At 33.2% G+C, this 24,582-nt stretch overlaps 4 protein-coding genes across 13 annotated transcripts; 3 read left to right on the forward strand and 1 right to left on the reverse strand.

The window, feature by feature from the left end:
• Positions 1-2,310: 2,310 nt before the first annotated feature.
• On the forward strand, positions 2,311-4,187 carry LOC105780175 (peroxidase P7). The gene is made up of 4 exons (XM_012604347.2): positions 2,311-2,591; positions 2,883-3,074; positions 3,208-3,373; positions 3,581-4,187. Exons 1-4 carry the CDS (start codon positions 2,349-2,351, stop codon positions 3,970-3,972), a joined length of 993 nt encoding a protein of 330 aa, XP_012459801.1. The 5' UTR covers positions 2,311-2,348; the 3' UTR covers positions 3,973-4,187.
• Positions 4,188-5,225: 1,038 nt separating this feature from the next.
• Positions 5,226-7,959, forward strand: LOC105780177 (protein NLP3). 8 transcript variants are annotated; one of them, XM_012604355.2, is made up of 7 exons: positions 5,229-5,394; positions 5,492-5,661; positions 5,751-5,818; positions 6,169-6,225; positions 7,049-7,105; positions 7,365-7,432; positions 7,557-7,887. In XM_012604355.2, exons 2-7 carry the CDS (start codon positions 5,613-5,615, stop codon positions 7,558-7,560), a joined length of 303 nt encoding a protein of 100 aa, XP_012459809.2. In that variant the 5' UTR covers positions 5,229-5,394; positions 5,492-5,612; the 3' UTR covers positions 7,561-7,887. The 8 variants fall into 8 exon arrangements, 7 of the variants coding, with proteins under 7 accessions (XP_012459809.2, XP_012459813.1, XP_012459814.1 ...); XR_008195414.1 differs by having other exon boundaries at positions 5,226-5,394; positions 5,489-5,661; positions 6,179-6,225; positions 7,365-7,959; XM_012604359.2 differs by having other exon boundaries at positions 7,030-7,105; positions 7,365-7,959.
• A 2,514-nt stretch (positions 7,960-10,473) lies between these two features.
• LOC105780176 (myosin-1) lies at positions 10,474-13,277 on the forward strand. 2 transcript variants are annotated; one of them, XM_012604350.2, is made up of 7 exons: positions 10,474-10,816; positions 11,260-11,575; positions 11,691-11,792; positions 11,871-12,014; positions 12,111-12,261; positions 12,341-12,391; positions 13,019-13,239. In XM_012604350.2, the coding sequence occupies exons 2-6, from the start codon at positions 11,264-11,266 to the stop codon at positions 12,370-12,372; spliced, it is 741 nt and encodes a 246-aa protein (XP_012459804.1). In that variant the 5' UTR covers positions 10,474-10,816; positions 11,260-11,263; the 3' UTR covers positions 12,373-12,391; positions 13,019-13,239. The 2 variants fall into 2 exon arrangements, with proteins under 2 accessions (XP_012459804.1, XP_012459802.1); XM_012604348.2 differs by having other exon boundaries at positions 10,475-10,816; positions 12,364-12,391; positions 13,019-13,277.
• A 9,853-nt stretch (positions 13,278-23,130) lies between these two features.
• Positions 23,131-24,363, reverse strand: LOC105778739 (LOB domain-containing protein 15). 2 transcript variants are annotated; one of them, XM_012602494.2, is made up of 3 exons: positions 24,246-24,363; positions 23,703-23,958; positions 23,131-23,602 (listed from the first exon to the last, which is right to left on the reverse strand). In XM_012602494.2, the coding sequence occupies exons 1-3, from the start codon at positions 24,257-24,259 to the stop codon at positions 23,222-23,224; spliced, it is 651 nt and encodes a 216-aa protein (XP_012457948.1). In that variant the 5' UTR covers positions 24,260-24,363; the 3' UTR covers positions 23,131-23,221. The 2 variants fall into 2 exon arrangements, with proteins under 2 accessions (XP_012457948.1, XP_052485872.1); XM_052629912.1 differs by having other exon boundaries at positions 23,703-23,938; positions 24,246-24,350.
• Between the last annotated feature and the right edge of the window lie 219 nt (positions 24,364-24,582).

Here is a 24,582-nt window from a genome sequence, read left to right on the forward strand (position 1 = left end):
GGTAACCCAACTTTTCCTTTTTGATAAAATTGTAAACCAAAACTTGTGACATCTTTGACAATTGGCACCGACACAAATTAAAGAGGAAAAAGAAAACAACTCAAGGCTTTAATATAACCAGGCTTTTACTTAGCCTTAATCCAGATAAACCAAATTAAATATCGATTGAGTCTTAATTTGATTAGTACGGACATTATTGTTAACGTGGGAAGATGTTGGTTCAAGTACGTTGAAATGTTTAATCATCGTTAAATAGGTATTGTGTAAAAAAAATGATCAGAGTCTGATTGTTAAAATAAAATACATACTTAACTTAATTAATTTGTATAATCATTATTCATTATAATTGTTATTTTTATCGATGCGTGTAATTTTTGAAAAAAAAGAAATATTGGGATAATATGCTAAATAAAATAAATGTTTTTTGAGTGTTTTTATTTTGGTCAAAAAAATAATTTTTGCAATTTTGTCATTTAATGTTTAGGGTGCATTTATTTTAGTCACATAAGTGCTAAATCATTAACCCCAACCGACTATACAAGCCAAATCATGTCCACGTTATGTTTACACTTCATTTTGGTCACCTAATTTCTATGTCACTTTTATTTTAGTCACTGAAAAAAATAATTTTGTAAATCTTGATCTAGCTAAAAATTTAAGAATTAAAGTAAAAAATAATAGAAACTAAAATAATACATTAAAAATTTATCAAATTTTAAACTTGTAAGGTTCAATGACTATGTAGGTCCATCCTGTACAGGTAGGATATGAGACAAGTTTTTTTTTTGAATTGGACTGGAACAAAATATTCTTTTATTCAATTTTAATTATAAAACTAATATAAAAGTATTTTTTCTTATTATTTTATTATATCTATATTATTATTTAAGCATTTGATTGAGTAGGTATCACGAATCAATCTGGAACTACTTTAGCGAGAAAAATTATGAAAATATCCTTTCGTAATTAAAATAAGTTATATTATTCGAGGGTATTTTAGTCTTTTATTTAAAAATAATAAAAATATGCACATGTAGAAATTTGAACCCGCACCAATTGCATTGATAAAATTTTAAATTTACCACTCAACCAAATATTTATTTTAATTTTTTATACATTTTAATTTTATTATGCACACTTTATTACCTCCATTAATTGTATATATTAATAATGTTGTTGATTGAGATGGTGTCACAAATTAACTCGACACCAACTTAGAATTAGTGAAAACACCTAACAACATCATGATAAGCGAGTGTATTTATTAAATATTCTTAATCGATGCATTTATGTGTTTAAATTTCATTTACTTACAATTTAATTTATTTTTATTTTAATATTGTACATATTTCATGTGTTATTATTAATTAATTTCAAATCATACATTTCATTATCTATTGTATGCTATTTTTAATATTGTATGTTATTATAATGTGATTGATTGGTGTCACTCATTGGACTGGTCGACATAACCCAATTTTAAACACTGTAAAAAAAATTCACTACTTGTACAAAGAAAAGATTTATTTTGGGGATGTTTATACTTTTTATATTTTGATAAAAAAAGTACATGCACATAACGAGGATAATGAGATTTGAACCAAAATCATCGTAATTTTCATTATCTCAATTTTAACATTTCAACCCATAGACATTTGATTTTTATATCAATATTTTTATAAACTTGTTACGTAAACTTTTGTGCCATAATCTAATTATATATTAATAGTGGGTCCTAACTTAGTTGCAAAATTACGAAAGCTTGTTCATTTTACAAAGCAACAAATATTATTTTGAGTATATATATTTTTATATTTTGTGAATCAAGAATAATACATAAGGTTTCTTAGGTTATGGACCTGAATCTATTAATATCAAACATTTAAACTTAAGACATTATCATCTTAACAATTTCTATTTCAGGTAAATCATAAAATGTGCTGACATATTTTGGTTTAAGCAAAAAATTGGGAAATTTTTTCAAACATTGGATTTAGTTTGCTTCTTGTAGAAGAGAAGTTGCGGTCATTAATCACAAGTGTGGACCAAATCATAAATGATAACACTATCCCCTTATTAACGAATAGATGTAAAACACATAACCAAGTCGTTAGTGAGTGTCAAACAAATACGCGTCTTCATCTTTACTTTTTCTGATTAGATTAATATGAACACAAAATATCCTACTTGAGAACGTAAAATTTAAAGTGCCATGCAGATTTGAAGGGTCTACGTGTTAGGTAACCTGTCGAGAGTGGTAGCTTTGATTAGGGTGGAGAAATATGTGTATATAAAGGCATGAGTTTGGCACAGTTAGTTTCCAAGCCAAACACGTTTTCATTTGTTGGATGTATATGTTGGGTAATCCTAAAATGGGTTCAGCTTCTAGTTTTTCCAAGTTTTGTTTGACATTGCTTCTCCTTGTGGATGTATTGGGGAGCACCAATGCTCAACTTTCAACCAATTTTTACTCAAAATCATGCCCCAACTTGTTATCAACTGTGAAATCCACTGTCACCTCTGCTATTAACAAAGAGGCCCGAATGGGTGCTTCTCTGCTTCGATTGTTCTTCCACGACTGCTTTGTCAATGTAATTCTTCTTCTTCTAAATCATGCGTAGGATGGTAAAGTTAGAATTTTCTAATGAATTTCAAACTCATCCTCTGCATTTTACTAGTAATAATGGTTTAGGAAAATGGCCTCTTTATTTGACTTATGTCGAAAAGGACATCAACCAAAAACAAAAAGATAAGAAACCGACAAAGTTGACCATATTATGATGCTTAACTTTGTTCTATTTCATACACAAGTACTCTGGTAAGTGGTAACTACTAAGTATGTGCCTTGATTTATCATGGTGTTAATAAGAGTTTCATGACAGGGTTGTGACGGATCAGTGCTACTCGACGACACATCTTCATTCACCGGAGAGAAAAATGCTATCCCGAATCGTAACTCGGCTCGCGGATTCGATGTTGTTGATAACATCAAGTCAGCTGTTGAGAATGTTTGCCCTGGTGTAGTTTCTTGTGCTGATATCTTGGCCATTGCTGCTAGAGACTCTGTTGAAATTGTGAGTCCTAAACATATATACATGCATGCATATATGCGCATATTTAAGCAACTTGGTGAGATTTTCAAATAAGCAAGTAATTGAAAGAATACCCTTTTTTTTTTTTTAATTTTTAGTTATTATTTATTTGTAGTTGGGAGGTCCCAAATGGGCTGTCAAAGTTGGAAGAAGAGATGCAAGAAGTGCTAGCCAGTCTGCGGCTAATAATGGCATTCCTCCACCAACTTCGAACTTGAACCGACTCACTTCCAGGTTCAATGCTCTTGGACTTTCCACGAGGGACTTGGTTGCTTTATCTGGTTTGTACTCTGTCCTACCATTACACTTGTTTGTTTGGTTCTGACATTTCAATTTTCTTTTGAAGTATCTATATCTAATATCCGTGTTGAACTCATATGTAAACACATGACCCTTTAAGAAACATATATGAACACACCAGTATCTGACTAACATTAATTCTAAAAATTGGAATTCGATCCTGACAGCCTCAAGTGTAAATTGTGCAGGGGCACACACAATTGGACAAGCGAGATGCACGTCATTCAGAGCTCGCATATACAATGAGAGCAACATTGACGCTTCCTTCGCTCAAACAAGGCAAAGAAACTGCCCAAGAACAACAGGCTCAGGGGACAACAACTTGGCACCTCTTGATATCCAAACTCCAACATCTTTTGACAACAACTACTTCAAGAACCTAATCAGTCAAAGAGGACTTCTCCACTCTGATCAACAGTTGTTCAATGGTGGATCCACGGATTCCATCGTTCGCGGTTACGGTAACAGCCCAAGCTCCTTCAATTCGGACTTTGTTTCTGCCATGATCAAGATGGGAGACATTAGTCCCCTCACTGGATCACGTGGGGAGATCAGGAAGAACTGCAGAAGGGTGAACTAATTTGTGCATTTGCCTATGGAAACTAAACTATAAGAAAATAAAAGCAGTGGAAATTTTGTTTCCTTAAATGGTTGTTTGTTTGTATCAGTTAAGATTATGAAGTAGTAGGAGTTGTGTGTTTTTGATGTTTAATTTCTTCCAAATTGTTCAAGGGCTTAGGTCATGTTGCTGAGAAAGTAATAGCATTAGAAGTATTCCTATTTTTCTCGGTACTATTGTGGTGTGGAATCTTATTTATGCAGCTTTTAATCCAAGCCCATTCTCACTACATGCAAATCACGACCCATAATTAACCCGCTCAAATTGGATTAAGCTAGAATGAACCAAGCCTAGCAACTATATTATCAATTTTTCAAATTTTAGTATATGTTACGAATTAAAAGAAAAATAGCAAGAAATATAGAGAAAGAAAAGACTAGGGAGTTAGAGGTGTTCACGGGCAGTCGGGCAGGGCAATATGGGAGGATTTGGGTAAAAATATAGGCCCGAAATATGAATTTGGGCAAAAAATCGAGGCCACTTTTTTGGCCAAGCCCGAATATAAGAAATATATATATTTTTAATTTTTTTAAATTTTAAAATAATTTTTTGGTGTTTATTAAAAAATGGGCCGGGCCAGGCCAAGTTCGGGCTTAGGAATTTTTTCTCGGGCCGGTCATGGATAAAATTTCAGGCCCATATTTTGGGTCGGGCCATGCCCGGGCCTAGGATGCGGGCCAAATTTTTTCTAGGCCCCGCCCATGAACACCTCTACTAGGGAGAAAAGATAGTAGATTTTTTGGGGGATTTTAGAGAATTGAATGTGACTTCATCTTAAATATATCAGAGTAAGGATATAACATAAAATATTTGGAACAATAGTTTTAAGTAAATTGAGCAATGCCAAAATCAGTGCCAACAACTTTAGGCACTGATCAAGAATAACAATAAACACACTATATGTTTATGTAGTTCGATTTTCCTATGTCTGCAGGATTTTATCTAAAGAAACAATTCACTATCTTAGCACCTCATACAATAAATGATTACAAATTTAAATACTCACCAAATTAAAATCTCACTTTTACATCTAAGATTTTCTAATTTCTAAAAGGGTTTTCTTTTCTAATTTCTAATTTATTTTAAGATGATGTATATCTAAGGGAATTACTCACATATCGATTCAGCATTCTTAATTGACCCATACACTAACAGCGTGTTTGGTTCGCTGTAATGGGTATGCGGTTACCCATTATTACGCGCGCCCCACCCATTCCTTTGTTTGGTTGGGTGTAATGCTATTACACCCTGATTCCGTTCCGCATCTATTACGGACGTTGGCTGTAATAGCCATTCTGATATTCAAGCACGGATTAGGGATTCCCCCCAATTCCTTACCATCTTTTCCATTTTCTGCCCTCATCCTCTCCGACGTTTCGCAAGGTAATTTTTTTTCCCTTCCATCGATTCCTGCTTCTTTTATCCTCGTACGTTTCTTTTCTTCTCACGTTTTTTTCTTTTCTCCATTTTGTCAAAGAAGATGACAACATTGAAAGCCAAAGGGAGGGCGAGGGCAGTGGAAATAGAAAGGAAAAATGAGCTTAAAACATCACCATAACTCTAACTCCGCAACAGCTGCTTAATCTCTCTCTTTTGATGACATGGCCGACTTCTTCTCTCTTCCCCTTGACGACGCCGCTTCCACTCTTGGTATTTTATTTCTAAGCATTTTATTGGACAATTCAGTTACTTTGGTGTTTTTTAATTTATGATTTCTATATTCAATCTTCATCCCTCAGGCGTTTGCACCTCTGTTCTCAAGAAAATCTGCCGTGAAAATGGTCTCGACAGATGGCTTCACTGCAAGGTAACCTTGTTACCCCTTTCTTTGCTCCATCCTTTTGCGTCGCTTGTCTTTCATCCCATGTCTCAGATTCCCATCGAATTGTTAGATATTGTCATCTTCTTTGATGGGTGGTTTAGATTTTTAGTATACAACAAGAAATTTCTATTCTTTATACCTGCTTTACACTCTCTACAGTTAAAAAGGCATGGTTTTTTTCTTCATTCTATTTTCCCCTTTTGTTTGGGGCTGAAACATTTTAAATGGCTATCTACTAGATTCATATTGTTACAAATTCTTTTTAAAAATTAAATTTATGGTTGAACCCAAGCCTAGAGGTAAATGTTTTTTCTGAAACTGTTGACTTGTCTTAGCCGGATGCAGGTTTAGCTGCAGCTATACTGATGCAGAACCTCAGCAGGATATCTATGGTATTCTCTTGTTAATTTTCTCGGGCTTTGCATGTTATTGTATGTGTGATTTTGTTTGTATTGTGACCTCTGGTTTTGAAATGGGGTTATGAATATCACTATAAACAATTTTATTTGCTAAATTGCACTTGATCACCTCTATTGGAAGGGTAAACTGACAAATTGCTATTAATTATCTTTTCATTTTTAGTCACATATATGCTAGATACATATGCATTACTTTTCTTCTGTTTGTCCTACTCTTGCCATAATTTGAATATACAAGTACTCAGAGCTACTTGAATAACTGCCCCCTCTACTTATTATGAGAAATTAAGACATAAGAATAATCGTAAAAGTGGTTAGGTCACTCTTTGGTTCCTTTTTAGAACTTAAAAAAAGTCTACTGAAATAATAAGAAGAAAAAGGAACGGAAGAATTTTAAGGTGATTCTTGATTGGATGTAGTTTTCTTTAAGGGTTTGTATTGTGTTTATTTCCTTCTTCACGTAGCATTTATAACCATTTCTCAAAATATTCATCATAAACTCTTTTGTACAACTTGTATATACGTTTCTGCACTGTTTTTCATCATCTTTTTCTTTATAATTCAGAATTTCTGTAATTTGTAGCCAAGGGAGATGAATATCACAAATTTAGAGAGAGTGCCGAGTTTATAGCAATATGTATATTTGTTATTTCTATAAACCAAATACATACATACATGCATACATACATACATATATGAACATCATGAATACAAGTTGCATTGCTCCATATGAATTTTTTGTAATTGATATGAGTACAGTTGACTATTTGATGGTAGAATGAATGTTCTTCTACAGGCTGCTACTGCATATTCAAAGGGAGAGTTGGAGTACGCGGCTTATCTTTCTGATCAGGTGTGTTTTCTACTTGGGGGATGTTATGAATCATGTGTTGCATATAAGTTCAAGATGTGATGCCATGTCATTGGCAAATTTTGAAAAGGAAACACTGGCAACAAAAATGAAGCAACATGAGAACTGGGGATAATATCCCATAATTTTTTACTTGTCTTCTTCTCTGCTTGACATCAATATGATGTCTTATGTCAAAAATCGTGCCAAGGGTTGGCTTTAAAATAAAATTCTGACTTGATAATACCTTGCATCTGAGTAGGAAAAGATACAAACTAAATTGGCACGGGAAGCAGATGAAGGGGCAAGCCAGAGTATATTTAAAGCTAGGTTAGTCCTTGTATAACTAACTGAAAGGGCAGACTGTAAATTCTTATCAACAAAGATAGAGTTGCTGCGTTCTTTTACTTTCATTAGAAACTCGGTTTGGTACGGAGCATCTTTCCTACTGCAGGTAACCTATTTGTTTGACAAGATGGAAGAATGTTTGGGGATTGTTTTGCTTGAAGCGTTGCAGAATGGCGCGACAGTGCTAGATTTAAAGAAGTTGGAAAATCTATTTTATTATATTTTTGATACTTAAAGTTGGGGAGTTTCCAGTGACACCCTAGTTGTTCTATCTTCGATTTTGTTGCTGGCATGAGTTGATTTGTTTAGCATTTTATAGAATAGATGAATTAGTCATATTGTATCTGTTACGTGGATTATGGTTCATGGCTTTATCTTACAATAATCCTTGTATTAACCTATTCATCCAACAATAATTTCTTGTTCTGTTGGATTCATCCAACTTTTTTGGACCCTGGCAAATTTTACATGGTGGCCAAAGTAAACAGAACATTTTCTTTGTTGACCAATATGCATGATATCTTTATAATTCCATGCTTTTTTTTAATTGAATATGCAAATAATTGAGAAGTAGGGAATTCGACATTATCCCCTTCATTGCGGTTTTTGGTTTCTATGGCTAGGACCCATATACATAACGTAGGACAAAGCTTGTACTGCTCTAATGTTATATTCAACTTATTTATTGGATATATTTTGAAATGTTTATTACCTGGTAATGTTATTTTCTGGCTTGTATGCATATATAAGCTAGAACATGATCCGTGTCGGTTAAATGTGATGAATATTAATAATAAATATGGAAATAATAAAATTTCAAATAAATCTTAAAATTACATTTAAATTTTAATTTGATGTGGAATGTGATTTAAAATTTTATTTTGGTGCAATTGTATAAATATAAATTTAATTTTAAGTCAATATATAGATGAAATTTTAATTTTATCTCAATTACATATACCTACAAAGCATCAACATAATAACATGATAAAGATTTTGAAGAAGAATTTATGCAATTTGCTGTAGACTATTTTCAAAATTTGTTCACCTCACAAGGATAGTCTATTTCTACATAAAGTTTTGGCTAATATTTTTTATTGTAGAATAATTAAATTATTTGTTTCACTAATGATATTTTAGCACATTAAATATGTATTGTAGTTTAAAAATAATAAAGTAGATTATATATTATTTTTATAGATTATATAATATGATTTTAGTAAATTCATATAAGAATAATTATATTGAATTTTATTAAATTATATATTTTATTAAATTATATTTAATAATAATTATTTTAAATTATATTTTATAGTATTATATATTATGATTTTAGTAAATTCATATAAGAATATTTAATACTAAGAATTTTATTAAATTATATATTTTTATTAAATTATATTTAATAATAATTATGTTAAAATATGATTAAATTATTTATTATTTATATTAATATACTTATTAAAATTTAATAACAATAACAATAATCATCTACCTAAATAAAATTCTGCTAAGGGTATTCTAGTCATTTTAGTTTTTTTACTTATGCTATTACACCTCTATTCCATTCAACCAAACACAAGAATACCATTACGCCTCTATTCCATTCCATTCAACCAAACAAAAGAATTACCTATTACGCCTCTATTCCATTACGCATCTATTCCATTACGCCTCTATTCCATTACACCTCTATTCCATTACAGCGAACCAAACGTGATATAAAGGATTGATTTTTATGTTGACGCGCAACTGAACTTAAAATTCATACCAAAACAGTTGAAATAAATTTAATTTAGCGTAATGAATTATTTCGCCCTCCAAATTTATAAAAATAGTTATTTTAGTCTTCCATTTAATTTTTCTCTTTTAGTTATTGAATTTGTATTGTTTGTCAAATCACTCAAAAATAGATGGAAAAGTTAACCTCTATTAACTTTACAGACATGGAATCCATGTGGAAGTCCAAGTGTATGTCAAGTTAGAAATTAAATAATTTTAAGAAAATTAAAAATATTTTTTTATAATTTTTATACATTTTAATGATTTTAAAAAAAATTAATGTTTTTTTTGAAGTTTTTGTATTTAAAAAATTATTTAATTGCTAACGGGGTAGCATTCACGTGGCGATCCATATATATGTCACATCAGTAAAGTTAACAACGATTAAATTTTCATCCATTTTTAGGGTGATTTAACAAATAATGCAAGTCAAAGGGTTGAAAGAAGCAAAAAAATTAAATAGAGGGCTAAAATAGCTTTTTTTTGTGTGTAAAGTTTGAGGGTCAAATAAATCATTATACCATTTTATTTTCATAAATAATCAAATATTAATATTACTATAATCTAAAGATAAAAATTATAAAATAAAATCCCCAGCGAAAGCGGGGGGATAAGTCTAGTTAGGCTTAAAACCATCTAGTAATTTCTCAAAATGCCCCCAATTTTCAAGATTTAACAGATGTGAATAACACACTTCCAGCATGTTTGGTTGGGTGTAATGGCTTGCGCCCCATTTATTCTATAATGTGAGATGAAAATTTTTCTATCTCCATTTCAATAATCTTTTTTAACAGCTTCACAGATTTTCATTTCTTTCCTCCTGGATGTTTCCATTAGGAAATGCCAAAATTCTTCATCCGTCCGTCCAAAGTTTATAGACATTATCATGGAGAAGATAATGGGCTTGTGATAATAAATCTAAGCCTGTTTGGACTTGATAATTATCAAATTTATTATAACATTCATCAATAGTTTTTGACAAATATTCTTTGTCTTCATTAAAAGCAGATAATTAGGGAGTTCCAATTATCTTTTTAATAATCTAAATTTAATACTGCTGATAGAATTTTTCTTGTTCAGCTATACCAATTAGACTACTAATTTCAATATGAAAATAGTAATAAAAATCATAATTGTTTATGATGTTTTGTAAAATTAACTTTACAATAGCTGAAAAATCTTTTAAAAGATGAAAAGAAAGATTTTGCACAACTATTTGTTTGGTAAAACCCTATTCAATATTAGTTATATCAAATAATTTATGATCTAAGAAACTCTGAAAACCAAAGAACGGGAAAACACTTGGATACTAACCATTTTGTTTGGAAGCCATGAAAAGGGTTTTGTTCAGAGGCATTTCACTCACTACTCGCAATATTCTTCACTCTTATACCAAAACCAATCAAAACCCAGTTCAGCCGTTCAACCCACTCGCCGCTTCAACTCGGTCTCGACTCAGGTTCTACTCATCCGAATCGGATTCTCCCGTTGAAAAGAAGCCTGACCCTGTTATAGAATCTGCTTCAGTAGCTGAAGCCCATGTCAAGGATGTAGCTTTGCCCGTTGAGGATGTGAGTAATAAAGGTAAAAATGGGTTAGAAAATATTGGATTTGGGTTTCTTTTTGGCAATTTGCTTATTGTGATTTTGTTTAGATGATGAGAAAGGAAAGTCAAGATGAATGAACAAGTTTGATTTTTATTTGATTGGTTTGTTATGTTCATGTTAGTCTGGTAAAAAGTCTTAAACTGGGTCTGAGGATTTAATCTGTGCTTCTTCTTTGCTGGAATTTACTTTTTTTTTTTATTTGGAAATTATTTGTTTGGTTGTTGAGAAAGGAAGGGAAACTAAATCATGATATATGTGTATATATATGGTTTTGTTTGGATAATGAGAAAAGCAAGTGATAGTCAAACCTTTATACTTAAAGCTCAAACCTCAGAGTTTGAACCACTTAAGAGAAATGTCTCAGAAAACTGAGGTTCTTCCTTCCCACCGGTTTACTAAATCTTGGCCTATTGATTTTAGGTTCATGGGTTCTCCGACTTGCGATCTCATTAGATATGCTGATGGAAATTTGGGGAACAGTGGTGTAACCAACTTGAGTTCCCCTGCAAGGAATGGTGATTCAGGGGGCAAGGTTGTTGAGAGAGTTGAAAATGGTGTTGCTGACACTGAACAGGCAAATGAGGATTCACCATATAGCTGGAATGTTTTGTTGGTTGAAAATAGGCCTTCTGTGGGTGATGAGGACTTGGACTCTGCAGCAGCACCATTGCCTTCAGTATCAAAATCTAACATTGGACATAGATGGAGTGACATAACTTCCTACGCTACCAAAAAGGTGATTTATGGCTCTTGGTTTTATATTAGATTAGCCCTTTTGGTTTTGATAGGATCTACTCTTTTCTATATTTATGCAAAATTTCATACTGAATGACTTAATCTCGCGGTTTCAGAAGGTTCAGTGTTGGTTTCAACATCCAAATGGGATTTGGGAGCTGGGGAGAGTGATATCAACTTCAGGAATGGAGTCTGTTATATCACTTCCTGATGGGAAAGTAAGCAAATATTAAGCAAGCTTGGAGAATAGGTTCTTACATTTAGTATATATGCATTTACTTGTATTCCAATTGTAGGTGTTAAAGGTGAACTCTGATAGTTTGATATCTGCAAATCCTGATATCCTTGACGGCGTGGATGATCTCATGCAACTTAGTTACTTAAATGAGCCACCAGTGTTGTTCAATATCCAATATAGATACAAGCAAGATATGATTTATGTAAGAGCTCAAACTTGTTTTATATAACTTTTTAACCTGCTACTAAAGGTAAGTGTTCCTCTAATGCTGTTATTCTGATGATCGTACTCAATCTAGACGAAAGCAGGACAAGTTTTGGTTGCCATCAATCCTTTTAAAAAAGTTCCTTTATATGGCAATGACTACATTGAAGCATACAAGAATAAATCCCTTGAGAGCCCGCATGTCTATGCAATTGCTGACACAGCCATCCGGGAGATGACACGTGGTATTGTTGGTTTCTTAAAGTTGTTAGGTTGATTTTTATTTTTCTCAATTTTGTTATTATCGGGAATCTGTGGTTTTAGTATGGTTCTTTGTTTTTTGGCAGATGAAGTAAATCAATCTATCATCATAAGGTTGGTCTTCTTTGTCTTTTTTTCCTTTCTCTGTTAATACATTTTACATGGATTTTCAACTAGTTTTATTTTATGCGCATCCTATACAGAGTCCTTCTTACTTATTATTTTGATAACAGAAAACTAGTAACACATTCTGCCGACTATTGTTGAATAAAAATATCGGAGTTTACCTATAAAAGCAACCAGTCTCTCCTATGGCTATTAAGATGCTCTGTTATGTAGCTCTGCTTTCTTTGGTAATAAGGATCAAATACTTAAAAAGTAAATTGCTTGTCAGATGCTGAGACTGTAGGGCATGTTGAAACATGCATGATCGCAAATACTTACATTGAGTTAGGATACAGTTAAGATGAAAAAGAGGAGCACAGTTTTTTGAAGAATTACCTCTATCTTTGCCTCCTATTGAAGTTGGTGCTCTGAGTTTTGATTTATTCCGTGTTTAGGATGTCTAAATTTGGACATGAATTAGTAAAGTATCTTTTGTACTGTTGCATTATTTTTCCTACCTCTTTCATGGCTATCGAAGTGTACCTTGGTTTTAACTTAACCAATTTGCATAGCATTCAAATTTACTGAAATTTGATGGGATTTCAGCTACTAATAATTTGGGTTGATATTTTTCAGGTCTATGGTCTATGGTATATGCAGCAATTCATCATGTGCATTTTTTAGGCTATTAGTAAATGATGTTGTTAGATTAAGCTGTGTTGTGGATCCTCTGAGTTGTACATGTTGCTTTTGTTGAAGAGCCAAGCCTTTTTCATTTTCTGTGCTGTCATATTGCCATGTATTCACATACAAGCCTTCTATATTTTTCTTATTTCAGGGGCTACAGATTTTAGCAATTGATTGAACTTAATTTTAAAGCACAAGTTTGAATGAATTCCTTCTATTTTGCTTGTTTGTTTGCATGTTACTTTGGTTTTGCTGGAATTCTTTGTTGTGAATGTAAGGGATTTAAGAAGACGTTTGATACCTCTGTTATAAGCATTAGCTTAGACGATAGAGTGATAGATGTTGCTCCCTTGAGGAGTTATATCGACCATGATGAGTATTTAAGGGATCATGGGCTCAACTACGATACTTCATCATTGAACTCAAGTTTCGGTGTCATTGAGAACTATATGTTCTGTTTTTTTATGTTTTACTCCATGGTAATGTTTTTATAGTTATATTTTGCAAGTGGTGATGTAATAAGTTGATTTTTATTGGTATTGAAAAATTTGAATTTGGGATCGAATTTCTTAAGTTGAGGCAGTTCGAAAATTTTAATCGAGCAATTACAAGACATGTACGAAACTATAGGATTTATTGCACTAGTGATTACTTAGATGAGCCGTTAGATATAATACAATGAATAAATTGTAACGTGATTAAAATTGAAGGAATTAATTAGAAATATTTTATTAAAAGTAAAACTAATTAAATGTGTATATTCATATACAACGCATTAATTAAAAATATTTTATAGTATCATATATTATGATTTTAGTAAATTCATATAAGAATATTTATTATTAAGAATTTTATTAAATTATATGTTTTAATTAAAATATATTTAATAATAATTATGTTAAAATATGATTAAATTATTTATTATTGATATTAATAATTTTATTAAAATTTAATAACAATAACAATAATCATTTACCTAAACAAATTTCTGCTAAGGGTATTCTAGTTATTTTAGTTTTTTTCCTTATGCTATTACACCTCTATTACATTCAACCAAACACAAGAATATCATTACGCCTTTATTCCATTCCATTCAACCAAACAAAAGAATTACCTATTACGCCTCTATTCCATTACACATCTATTCCATTACACCTCTATTCCATTCCATTCAACCAAACAAAAGAATTACCTATTACGCCTCTATTCCATTACACATCTATTCCATTACACCTCTATTTCATTACAGCCAACCAAACATGCCCTTAAAATATTTAGTACTAGTTTCTTACTGCTCATCATGGGCAGAATTAGCAAAAATGGCAATTTTTTAAAAAGATATTGAGAGAATAAGCGGATTTTTGGCATATTTGCCGGAATAAGTCGATGTTGGAGAGAGAATGTAACTCGTCTATCTGAAAGAGATTTTATTTGACTTTGTAGGAAAACGCTCCCAACGCGTTTTCACCTTCTCTCCTCGACTTGGTTTAAGGTTTTTAGGGTTTTGTTAGAGTTTTATTGGGTTTAGGATTTTTAGAGTAGTAAATGGATTTTAGGATTTTGTTAAGGTTTTTAAGGGTTTAGGGTTTATTTTTGGGTTGTAGGTTTTAAGGTTGGAAATAATGGGAGGCCGATTTTTTTTATGTTTGTGTTTGTGTTTGAGGTAGACATTGTGAAAATTCAAAGGTATATTTCAGTTGACGGTGATGCGATAGCGCTGGAAAAACTATGCATTTCTTTTGTCGCTGTAATAAGGCCCAATCAACCTGGGCCCATATAATAAACCGAAACAAAAAAATAATAAACAGGCCTACATTTTACACGGCCCAATAACCTAGCCCAAATCAATTTATCCTAAAACTAACCTAGTTACAATCATCGAAACCCTAAAAAACCCTTAGCCGCCGCCTCCAGCAGTTCCCAGACGCCGCACGTCTCGGAATCGACCACCCCATGCACGCCGTTGGCTCCACTTTCACCTGCGAATACGGACTCAAAGAGTCTGAAGGGAAAAAACAAGCAGAATAATTGTATTTTCGTTTCTTTTTTTTTCGGCCTATAAAAGGCCATTTTTAACATGGTATTGGATACAAAGAATACGCAAGAAATAGGAAAAAGCACTAAGATTACAGATTGTTTTTCTTGATTCAAGGTGAAATCGGGTTCTTTTTTTCGTATTTTTTATTCTCTTTACTTCATTTAAAAAAAAGGATAATAAAAGGAAAGGGAAGAGGCTTACCTGCGTGGTCTTGCCGATGAAACCCGAAGCTCGCTTCGCCTGGAACGACCAGGATCCGAACTGGCCGGTTGGTTGAGGGCGATGGCGGCGCAGAAACGAAACCCTAACAGAAGGTATTTGAACTTTTTTTTCCTTTCATTCAGTCAAATGGTTTTTAGAGAAAAAAATCCGTTTTAAATAACATATCAAAACGGCGCCGTATTGTCCAGGCCTTGATCCGCGCGGTGACCCGACCCGAAGGGGAGGATTCACGCGCTCTGACGTCACATGGTCTATTTGCGCAATTGGCCCTTCCTTTTTGCGATGCACTTTTTCCGATAATGCGTTGAACTTTAACAACAGCTCAATAGCAGAAGTCTGCAGTCAATTCAAGATCAGACATCACAATTCATCGCCGTATCGTCCAAAAATGAATGGTGCAGTGGAGGCGGCTAATAAAAATATAAAGAAGATTGTGGGGAAGATGACTGAGACCTACAGGGACTGGCACGAGAAACTGCCGTTTGCCCTTCTTGCTTATCGAACCTCAATTAGGACCTCCACCGGGGCAACGCCTTTCTCCTTAGTTTATGGCATGGAGGTAGTCTTGCCCATCGAAGTTGAAATCCCTTCTCTCCGGGTTTTGACTGAGCTACAATTGGATGAAGCAGAATGGGTTCAATCTCGATACGATCAGTTGAACTTGATAGAGGGAAAAAGGCTAAAGGCTATTCAGCATGGTCAGATGTACCAAAAAAGAATGATGCGAGCCTATAATAAGAAGGTCCGACCTAGAGAATTTCATGAGGGGGACCTGGTGTTGAGAAAGATTCTTCCTCTACAAAAAGATTTTAGGGGGAAATGGATGCCGAATTGGGAAGGTCCTTATGTTGTAAAAAGGCCTTTTTGGAGGAGCCACGATCTGGTGAAATGGATGGAAGAAACTTGCCTAATCCGATGAAATTTAGATTCATCAAGAGATACTTTACTTGAAGAGGGAAGGAACCAAGGTGAAAACCATAAAGGCGTTTGGATTCCAAAAAATAAAAAATAAAAATGGGAGGCTAAGGTGAAAACCATAAAGGCGCCTTAAGACCAAAGGGATTTGAGTTGAAAACACGAAAAGGCGGCTCAAATTTTGATTGTCACGTGGTAGTCTTGTTGTACCTAAATCGTGAGAAAGGAATAGAGCGACATCTTGGGGCATCAACAAAATACTGTGAATCTCCTAAACACGTGTTGAATTCAGAAGGGTCTTCGAAAAGCTGTATAGAGAAATTCAAGCAGAGATATCTGGGGCACCTATTCATAGCATTTGTATTGAATTCGTTGTTTTAGAATATTTCATTCTTTTTCAATATAAATGTCCCCAGACAATTCTTCTATCATTGACAATCCATTGCGAGCTATGCTCCCAAACTAATTTTGTTTTATTCATCGTTATGATCTTTTCGCAAGCATGTTGCATTAGAATGACGATTAATGGACTAATAAAACTTTCACAAGGGAAGTTTTTCATATTACTCTAGAAATTGCTAAATAATACAGGAGCCTGAAGCAGGACTATTGTTTAGACTTCACCGGGTTAAAAGGTCAGAGATATCTAGGAGTCAAGAGTCAAGATTGAAATTTTCAGGTTTTGACGAAGCGTTGTTGTCACAAAGGAAGCCTTAATGAGCAATAATAACTTTAAACATTCAATATTCATTTTTCATGACATAACATTCAAATGTCATTCATACACGCCTAGTTAGGAGCATTTGATTCATTTGATCATAACATCCTAATCATTAGGCATAGTTAGGTTCATAAAGTGTATTATACAGGTCCTGTTCCCCAGAGAACAGATCGGCGAAATCATAAAGCCTTATCTCCCTGAGCAACAGTGGAGCAGGTTGAAAAGCAGCAGATCTTGTCTTCATGTACTGGCGTGAAGTAGATCAGTGATACCAGATCTTGCCTTCCCATACCGGTGGCGAAGTAGATCAAAGAAAATAGATCTTGTCTTCATGTACTGGCGTGAAGTAGATCAGAGATACCAGATCTTGCATTCCCATACCGGTGGCGAAGCAGATCAAAGAAAATAGATCTTGTCTTCATGTACTGGCGTGAAGTAGATCAGAGATACCAGATCTTGCCTTCCCATACCGGTGGCGAAGCAGATCAAAGAAAATAGATCTTGTCTTCATGTACTGGCGTGAAGTAGATCAGAGATACCAGATCTTGCCTTCCCATACTGGTGGCGAAGCAGATCAAAAAAAGCAGATCTTATCTTCATGTACTGGCGTGAAGTAGATCAGAGATACCAGATCTTGCCTTCCCATACTGGTGGCAAAGCAGATCGAAGAAAATAGATCTTGTCTTCATGTACTGGCGTGAAGTAGATCAAAGATAGCAGATCTTGTCTTCCCATACTGGTGGCAAAGCAGATCGAAGAAAATAGATCTTGTCTTCATGTACTGCCGTGAAGTAGATCGAAGATTACAGATCTTATCTCCCTAAGCAGTAGTGGAGAAGATCGAAGATGGCCGATTTTACCTCCCTGAGGTTACAGTGTAGTACATTGAAGCCAGTATTCTTATCTCCTTGAAGTTACAATGGAGTGGGTTAAAACCACATATCTTATCTCTCTGAAGATGCAGTAGAGTAGATCGCATCAGATTTATTTGTTAAGTTGTACCAGAACAAGTTGAAGCTATAAGTCTTATCTCCCTGAAGTTGCAGTGGAGCAGATTAAAGATAGCAGATTTTGTGCTTTTGAGAAACTACAACATATGAGTCCTATCTCCCCGACACTCTAGTTGAGTAGATTTGGAGCACCAGTTCCTATACCTCTGAAGATGCAGCAGGAAGGAACGCGGCTACCTAAAGAAGAGAAGCATTGAAGAAGTTGAGGCTCCGCAGGACCAGGCACAATTGGGCCTTGTAGTCTTTGCTCTATTCCCGTTACACGACAATGAGCAAAGAGGGGCAGCTGTAATAAGGCCCAATCGGCCTGGGCCCACATAATAAACCGAAATAAAATAATAATAAACAGGCCTACATTTTACACGGCCCAATAACCTAGCCCTAATCAATTTATCCTAAAACTAACCCAGTTACAATCATCGAAACCCTAAAAAACCCTTAGCCGCCGCCTCCAGCAGTTCCCAGGCGCGCACGTCTCGGAATCGACCACCTCACGCGCGCCGTTGGCTCCACTTTCACCTGCGAATACGGACTCAAAGAGTCCGAAGGGAAAAAACAAGCAGAATAATTGTATTTTCGTTTCTTTTTTTTTTCGGCCTATAAAAGGCCATTTTTAACATGGTATTGGATACAAAGAATACGCAAGAAATAGGAAAAAGCACTGAGATTACAGATTGTTTTTCTTGATTCAAGGTGAAATCGGGTTCTTTTTTTCGTATTTTTTATTCTCTTTACTTCATTTTTTTTAAAAAAAGGATAATAAAAGGAAAGGGAAGAGGCTTACCTGCGTGGTCTTGCTGATGAAACCCGGCGCGCCGCCTAGAAACGACCGAGGATCCGGCGGCCGGTTGGTTGAGGGCGATGGCGGCGCAGAAACGAAACCCTAGCAGAGGGTATTTGAACTCTTTTTTTTTTCCTTTCATTCAGTCAAATGGTTTTTAGAGAAAAAAATCCGTTTTAAATAACAGATCAAAACAGCGCCGTATTGTCCAGGCCTTGACCCGCGCGGTGACCCGACCCGAAGGGGAGGATCCGCGCGCTCTGACGTCACATGGTCTATTTGCGCAATTGGCCCTTCCTTTTTGCGATGCACTTCAATTAAACTCATTTTGTTTTTTTTTTTTAAATTTAGCCGCATCTTTCATTTCTGTTTCAATTTCGTCTTTCGTTGCGCAGCGTTTTGGAGGGTGGGATTAATTTCCCTTTTAGTCCCCCATAGTTGCTCGTGTGTTCAAGTTTGTCCTCTTTTATTTATTTTCGAATCTACCCCATTTTTTTGTTTTCAAGTTCAATTTAGCCCATTTTAGATTTTTTTTTCAATTTTTTTAAATATTTATCATTATATCATTATTTATTATTGTTATATTATTTATTATTATGGTTATTATCATTATTTCTATATTCATGCACGCATGGTTTTTACATAATATATATATACATATGCATTTTTTATGTATTACACACATATCTTTATATATAATATATATGTATTTTTTAAATATATATATTTTTTAAGCTTTTATGAATATATGCATATCTTTTATTCATACGTTTTATATATATATATATATATATATTTATATTTTTAAAACTTTTATATACTTTATTTTGTAAATATATACACATATACATTTTTTATTTTACTTTCCTTTTATATATATATATATATTTGCTTTATATATACATATACGTTTTATAACATGGGCACATTTTACGTTCCCATTTTTCAAAAATCATTATGAATATTTTATTATTTTACACTTTCTATTATTATATATATTCTTGAAACTTATAAATACATGTATTTTACATTCGTTTCGTTTTTTATTATTTTATCTCTTTTAACTTTTATATATTTTATATTATATATATGTTTATATATATTTCTTTTATTCTGTAAATATATACATGCGCATGTTTTATGCTTTTATTTTATTCTCAATACCTGTATTTTTACTGGTTTATGTGATATATTCCATTCCATTTTTTTCATATATATATGTACACTTATATGTATGCATTAAATATATGCTTATGCATGTTTGTAAATTTATTTGTATATTATACCTACTTGTATATATTTGTAAATATTTATTCATATTGGTCTCAAATTAAAGTTTGTTTCATATCATACATTAACTTTTAACATACCTTTCGGGAAATATATTTTGGTTTTGTCAAAACATTAAAATCATCATATTTTACAAATTTCCAAAATATTCGGCATTCATGATTCTCGGGAAAGATTGTGTCCTAACTTACTGGATCGCGATTATTTTTCGATGAATTTAGAGAGCCAAGTATTTGTTTTGCAATAAATTCATAAATTTTAAATAAAAGCTTATTCTTGGGAGTTCAAAAATGTTGGGTCCTAACTTACTGGTCCTGATATTTTGACTCCTCGAGATAAGAATTTTCAAAAGCAAAAGGCAATGTTCGGGTGTTTTGGAGATTTAAAAACATTGTGCCCTAACTCACTGGGTGTGGTGTTTTATTTCTTTGAAATATGAATGTCTTACTATTTTTTTTATTCATGAAATAAAGAGTTTCCTTTTAAAATTTTATCAAATTTTCGACACCAAGACATTAACAAAAATCAATTTGGTACCAATTTTGGGCGTCACGAGGGTGCTAATCCTTCCTCGTGCGTAACTGACTCTCGAACCTGTTTTCTCAAATTTCGCAAACCAAAATTATTTTTTAAGGTGGGCCGATCACACCTTTATAAAGGATCGGTGGCGACTCCAGTTTTTGTTTTTTAAGTCGATAACCAAAATTTTTGTTTTCAAAAAAGCGGTTTCGACAGTTGTGTTGAGATAGAACCATTGCCCTAGAAGTCCATTGCATTGCAAATCAGGCTTCGAGTTCGCGGTGCTTATACGATTACGGGTTGTAGTATAACAAGGGGCTCCTAGTTGACGGATGTTAATATGGGGTCACGATTTGGAGTATAACTTGGGAGCCCACTTAATAGTGGTTATGCGGTCACAGGTTCAAGTTCCACCTCAACGGAAGAGGATGGTTTGTAAACTCGATACAGAAGTTTGAGATGATAACCGTAGGGAAAAACTTAGGGGTTTTCTAATATTACCAAATTATTTTTTTTCTCCACCTCCACCAAAAATAAGATCTGTAACCTCCTTATTACACGAACCAGTGACAGAGTTGGATACAATAGCACTGTCAAGAGGGGAGCGACTATTACCAATTTCTAATTATTATCATACATAATCATTATTATCATACACAAAATTTCTAATTAAATTGTATTTATTTCAATTACCATGAATTTTTAAACAATTTTCTTTTTAAGTAGTAATAAATTTTTTAAAGTGTAATAAAATAAAATAATAATTAAATTACACAACTTTAATTTCTTTGAAGTCACAACTTTAAATTTATAAATAATAAATTTTTTGAAACTTTAAACACTATTAAAAATTTAAACAAATATTATAGTTGAAACATTTTTAATAATTTTATTTCAAATGAAGTTTATTAATTAAATAAAATTATAAAAATGAAAATCCCTAGAGGAAGGGGTAATTGTAGTTAGACTTAAAACCATCTTGCAAATTTTAAAAATGTCCCAAAAATTTCAAGATTTAATAATGTGAATAACACCCTTAAAATATTTAGTATTTGGAAAAATATAACAACAATTAATCATCCATTAGAGGGCAAAGAAAGAGTAGTAAGTAAAGTGTTATAATAGACGTCGATAATGACAATTGGATGATCGTAAAATTAGAAAAATAAGAATACACAGATTTTACGTGGAAACCCTTTCGAGTAAAAATTACGGGCAGAGGAGAAATTCACCAATGTTGAAAAATGAATGATACAAGAAGAGTTTCAACTACATCTATTTGAAGATTGAAAACCTCTTTTCTAATTAATGTCAAATAGAAGAGATGTAGTTCTATTTATTGAAGAAAGAGATATTATTTACATGCTTTAATTCTTAGAAATCTCTATTAATTAACCTATATGGGGATGATCACATGTACCATTTGTCTCCCCTTCCAACATGAGGTAACTATAAATCCTTCAATGGCACAGAAGAGCATGTGCTCACACTCTGCCTTTTCACGTGCAATCACTTCACATTTTGCCCTAAAATTCCCCCAATACACAATCAAATATTCAACTATATCATCTACCATCTTTACTTCACAAAACCAAATAATTCTCACATATATAATGCATTCTATGAGTCTAAATAAAATAAAGAAAAAGAAGAAGCCTATACATACATATATATATATATATGTCTTTTGTCTCTTTAGTATCCCGAAATAATGTAAGTCGAGTAGTAAACTATTTAGAAATGTACTATTTAGTAATGAATTTGAAATCCTTAAAATATTTTTGAATTTGACAATCCATGTTTTTATACTTTTCTAATGTCTATTATATCTATTGTTTTTTTTTGTTTTTCCAAGGTATCTACTGGAGCAAACTCAGCGGCTAATTATCCGCGTTCTGTAAGTCCATTAAGAGGGTAGACGTTAACCACGAGTTTTAAAACTACTCAATACTCAAGGCGAGAATCATACCCTCGACAATCGGTTAAGATAGGATAATCTCAACTAATTCTACTGTAATATATGCGTTTAATTCTTACCATTTATATCCAAAATTCTAAATCCAAATTCTTAAATAAAACTTAAAAGTTTTTCATTAAATTTAGAATCGAGTCAAGTTGAATCTTTTTTCCACACTCACAATACTCAAATATGGGAGCTTACATACCCAACTTTAAGAATGCGAAACATATATATGTAAGGGTTTGAGAAACAAAAATTGTAGTAATTTTCATATTGTTACGGCTCCGACATTAGTAAATTCCTTGAAATACTATCCCAACTACGACACAGCATTTAAAACTATGTGCATGTCAATAAGGAAAAAAGGTCATTAATTCTCCATTTCCAATATGGTTGTAACCACATTATTCATTGAGGAAAACAGTAAAGTGAAGTGAAAAATAAGAAATTTAATGATGCATGATAAGAAAACAATATGTACAAGAAAGAAACACATCAACCAACCATTATAGGTAAAGGCGTATATAAATGGACTACAATTGTGGAGCAAGCTAGAGTGAGTAATATTTGAGTGACTAATTCTTGCTTTGAAAAAGAAGAAGCAATTTAAACAGGATCTTTCGTCTCTTTCTTTCTTTCGTTTTATTCCATTTTAATTGTTTTATAATATAGAAAAATAAACCATAAATATAATAATTATCCAAAGTAGGAAACATTTTCATTAGAAATGGTGGTATAGTCTGCAGCAGTGGTAAGTTGGGTATACATGGAAGATGTGGAGGTAGAAGTAGTAGGAAGAGGAGGAGGAGGAGGTTGCGGTGGTGGTGGTGGTGCTGCAACTGAAACGGCCCCAGAAGAGAGCAAGGCTACAAGGGAAGAGGGTATAAAGTTAGCTTCCCTATACTTATATTTCAATAGCTCAGCCCTTACTGCATGTACTTCAGCTTGTAAAGATTGAACTTGGTGTTGCAAAGCTGAAATTGCACCCATGCAGCCATAAACAGGATCTCTAAGCCTCACGTTAGCCTCATAAACAAGACTGTTTGCTGCGTCAGCTCTTTGGCTCTCCGGTACCTCCTGAAATATTACCCCCATGAAAGGCATCACAAACAATTAAATCAAAACTGGATTTGATTCAATAATAACTTTGCTTTGAAGGGATTAGAGTTTTGGTTACCATTAGCATCTTGGAGACATTGCTAGCGCCAAAGACTTTGTGAACGGAAGCAAACTTTTGGGGTTCATGGGGAGAGAAATATGGTGAAAAAGGGCATTCTTGAGCACACCTACGCCTCAACAGTTTGCAGGCTGCACATGGTGTTATGGTATTTAGGGTTCCTGGAGGACTCAGTATATGTCTTCTTCCCATTTGCTGATGACATGACACACCTCCCTCTCTCTTGATCTTCTTGCCTATTTCATCAAATCTCTCTCTAAAATATATATGGAATCAAAAAAAAAAAAATTACTTTATATATATACATACCAATAAATGTATATACTTAAATATTAATCATAAGAGATTAAAATAGGGTTTAAATATTGTGACTTCAACATCATGATTATTTCTTATGATTTATCTTTCGTCACTGTTGATATTAGGGAAAAATAAGTAGAAAAAGTACAAGGAAGAAAATGAAGACGTAAGTTATAGGTATGTGTATATGTCTAAGCTCTAATGATTAAACAGAGAAATAGAAATAAGATTTTTACTTCTTACCTTTCTCCGGACATTCAAGCATGCTCTCAAGTATGGAGGAAAATATTTTCTGAGAGAAACAAAGATGAAGGCGAAGAGAAAAGAAGCAAGAAAAAGAAAATGAGAGAAAGGGGGCAAAGAGTGCTTAAAAGGCAAGACATACATGTTGTCCATTATTTATCTATCGAATGGAATATAAAATAAGATTTATGTTACAATCTAAAGTTTGAGAATCTAAATCAATGAACTCAATTTTGTTGCCTTCATTTTATTTTTTTTTAACATGATGTACGAGGATTCATTTAATTTAATTTGTTGATCCACAAAAAACTCGAAAATGCTACTTTTATGGAAATTC

The sequence above is a fragment of the Gossypium raimondii genome, chromosome 4 (genome assembly GCF_025698545.1).
Source record: "Gossypium raimondii isolate GPD5lz chromosome 4, ASM2569854v1, whole genome shotgun sequence".
Taxonomy (NCBI): domain Eukaryota; kingdom Viridiplantae; phylum Streptophyta; class Magnoliopsida; order Malvales; family Malvaceae; genus Gossypium; species Gossypium raimondii.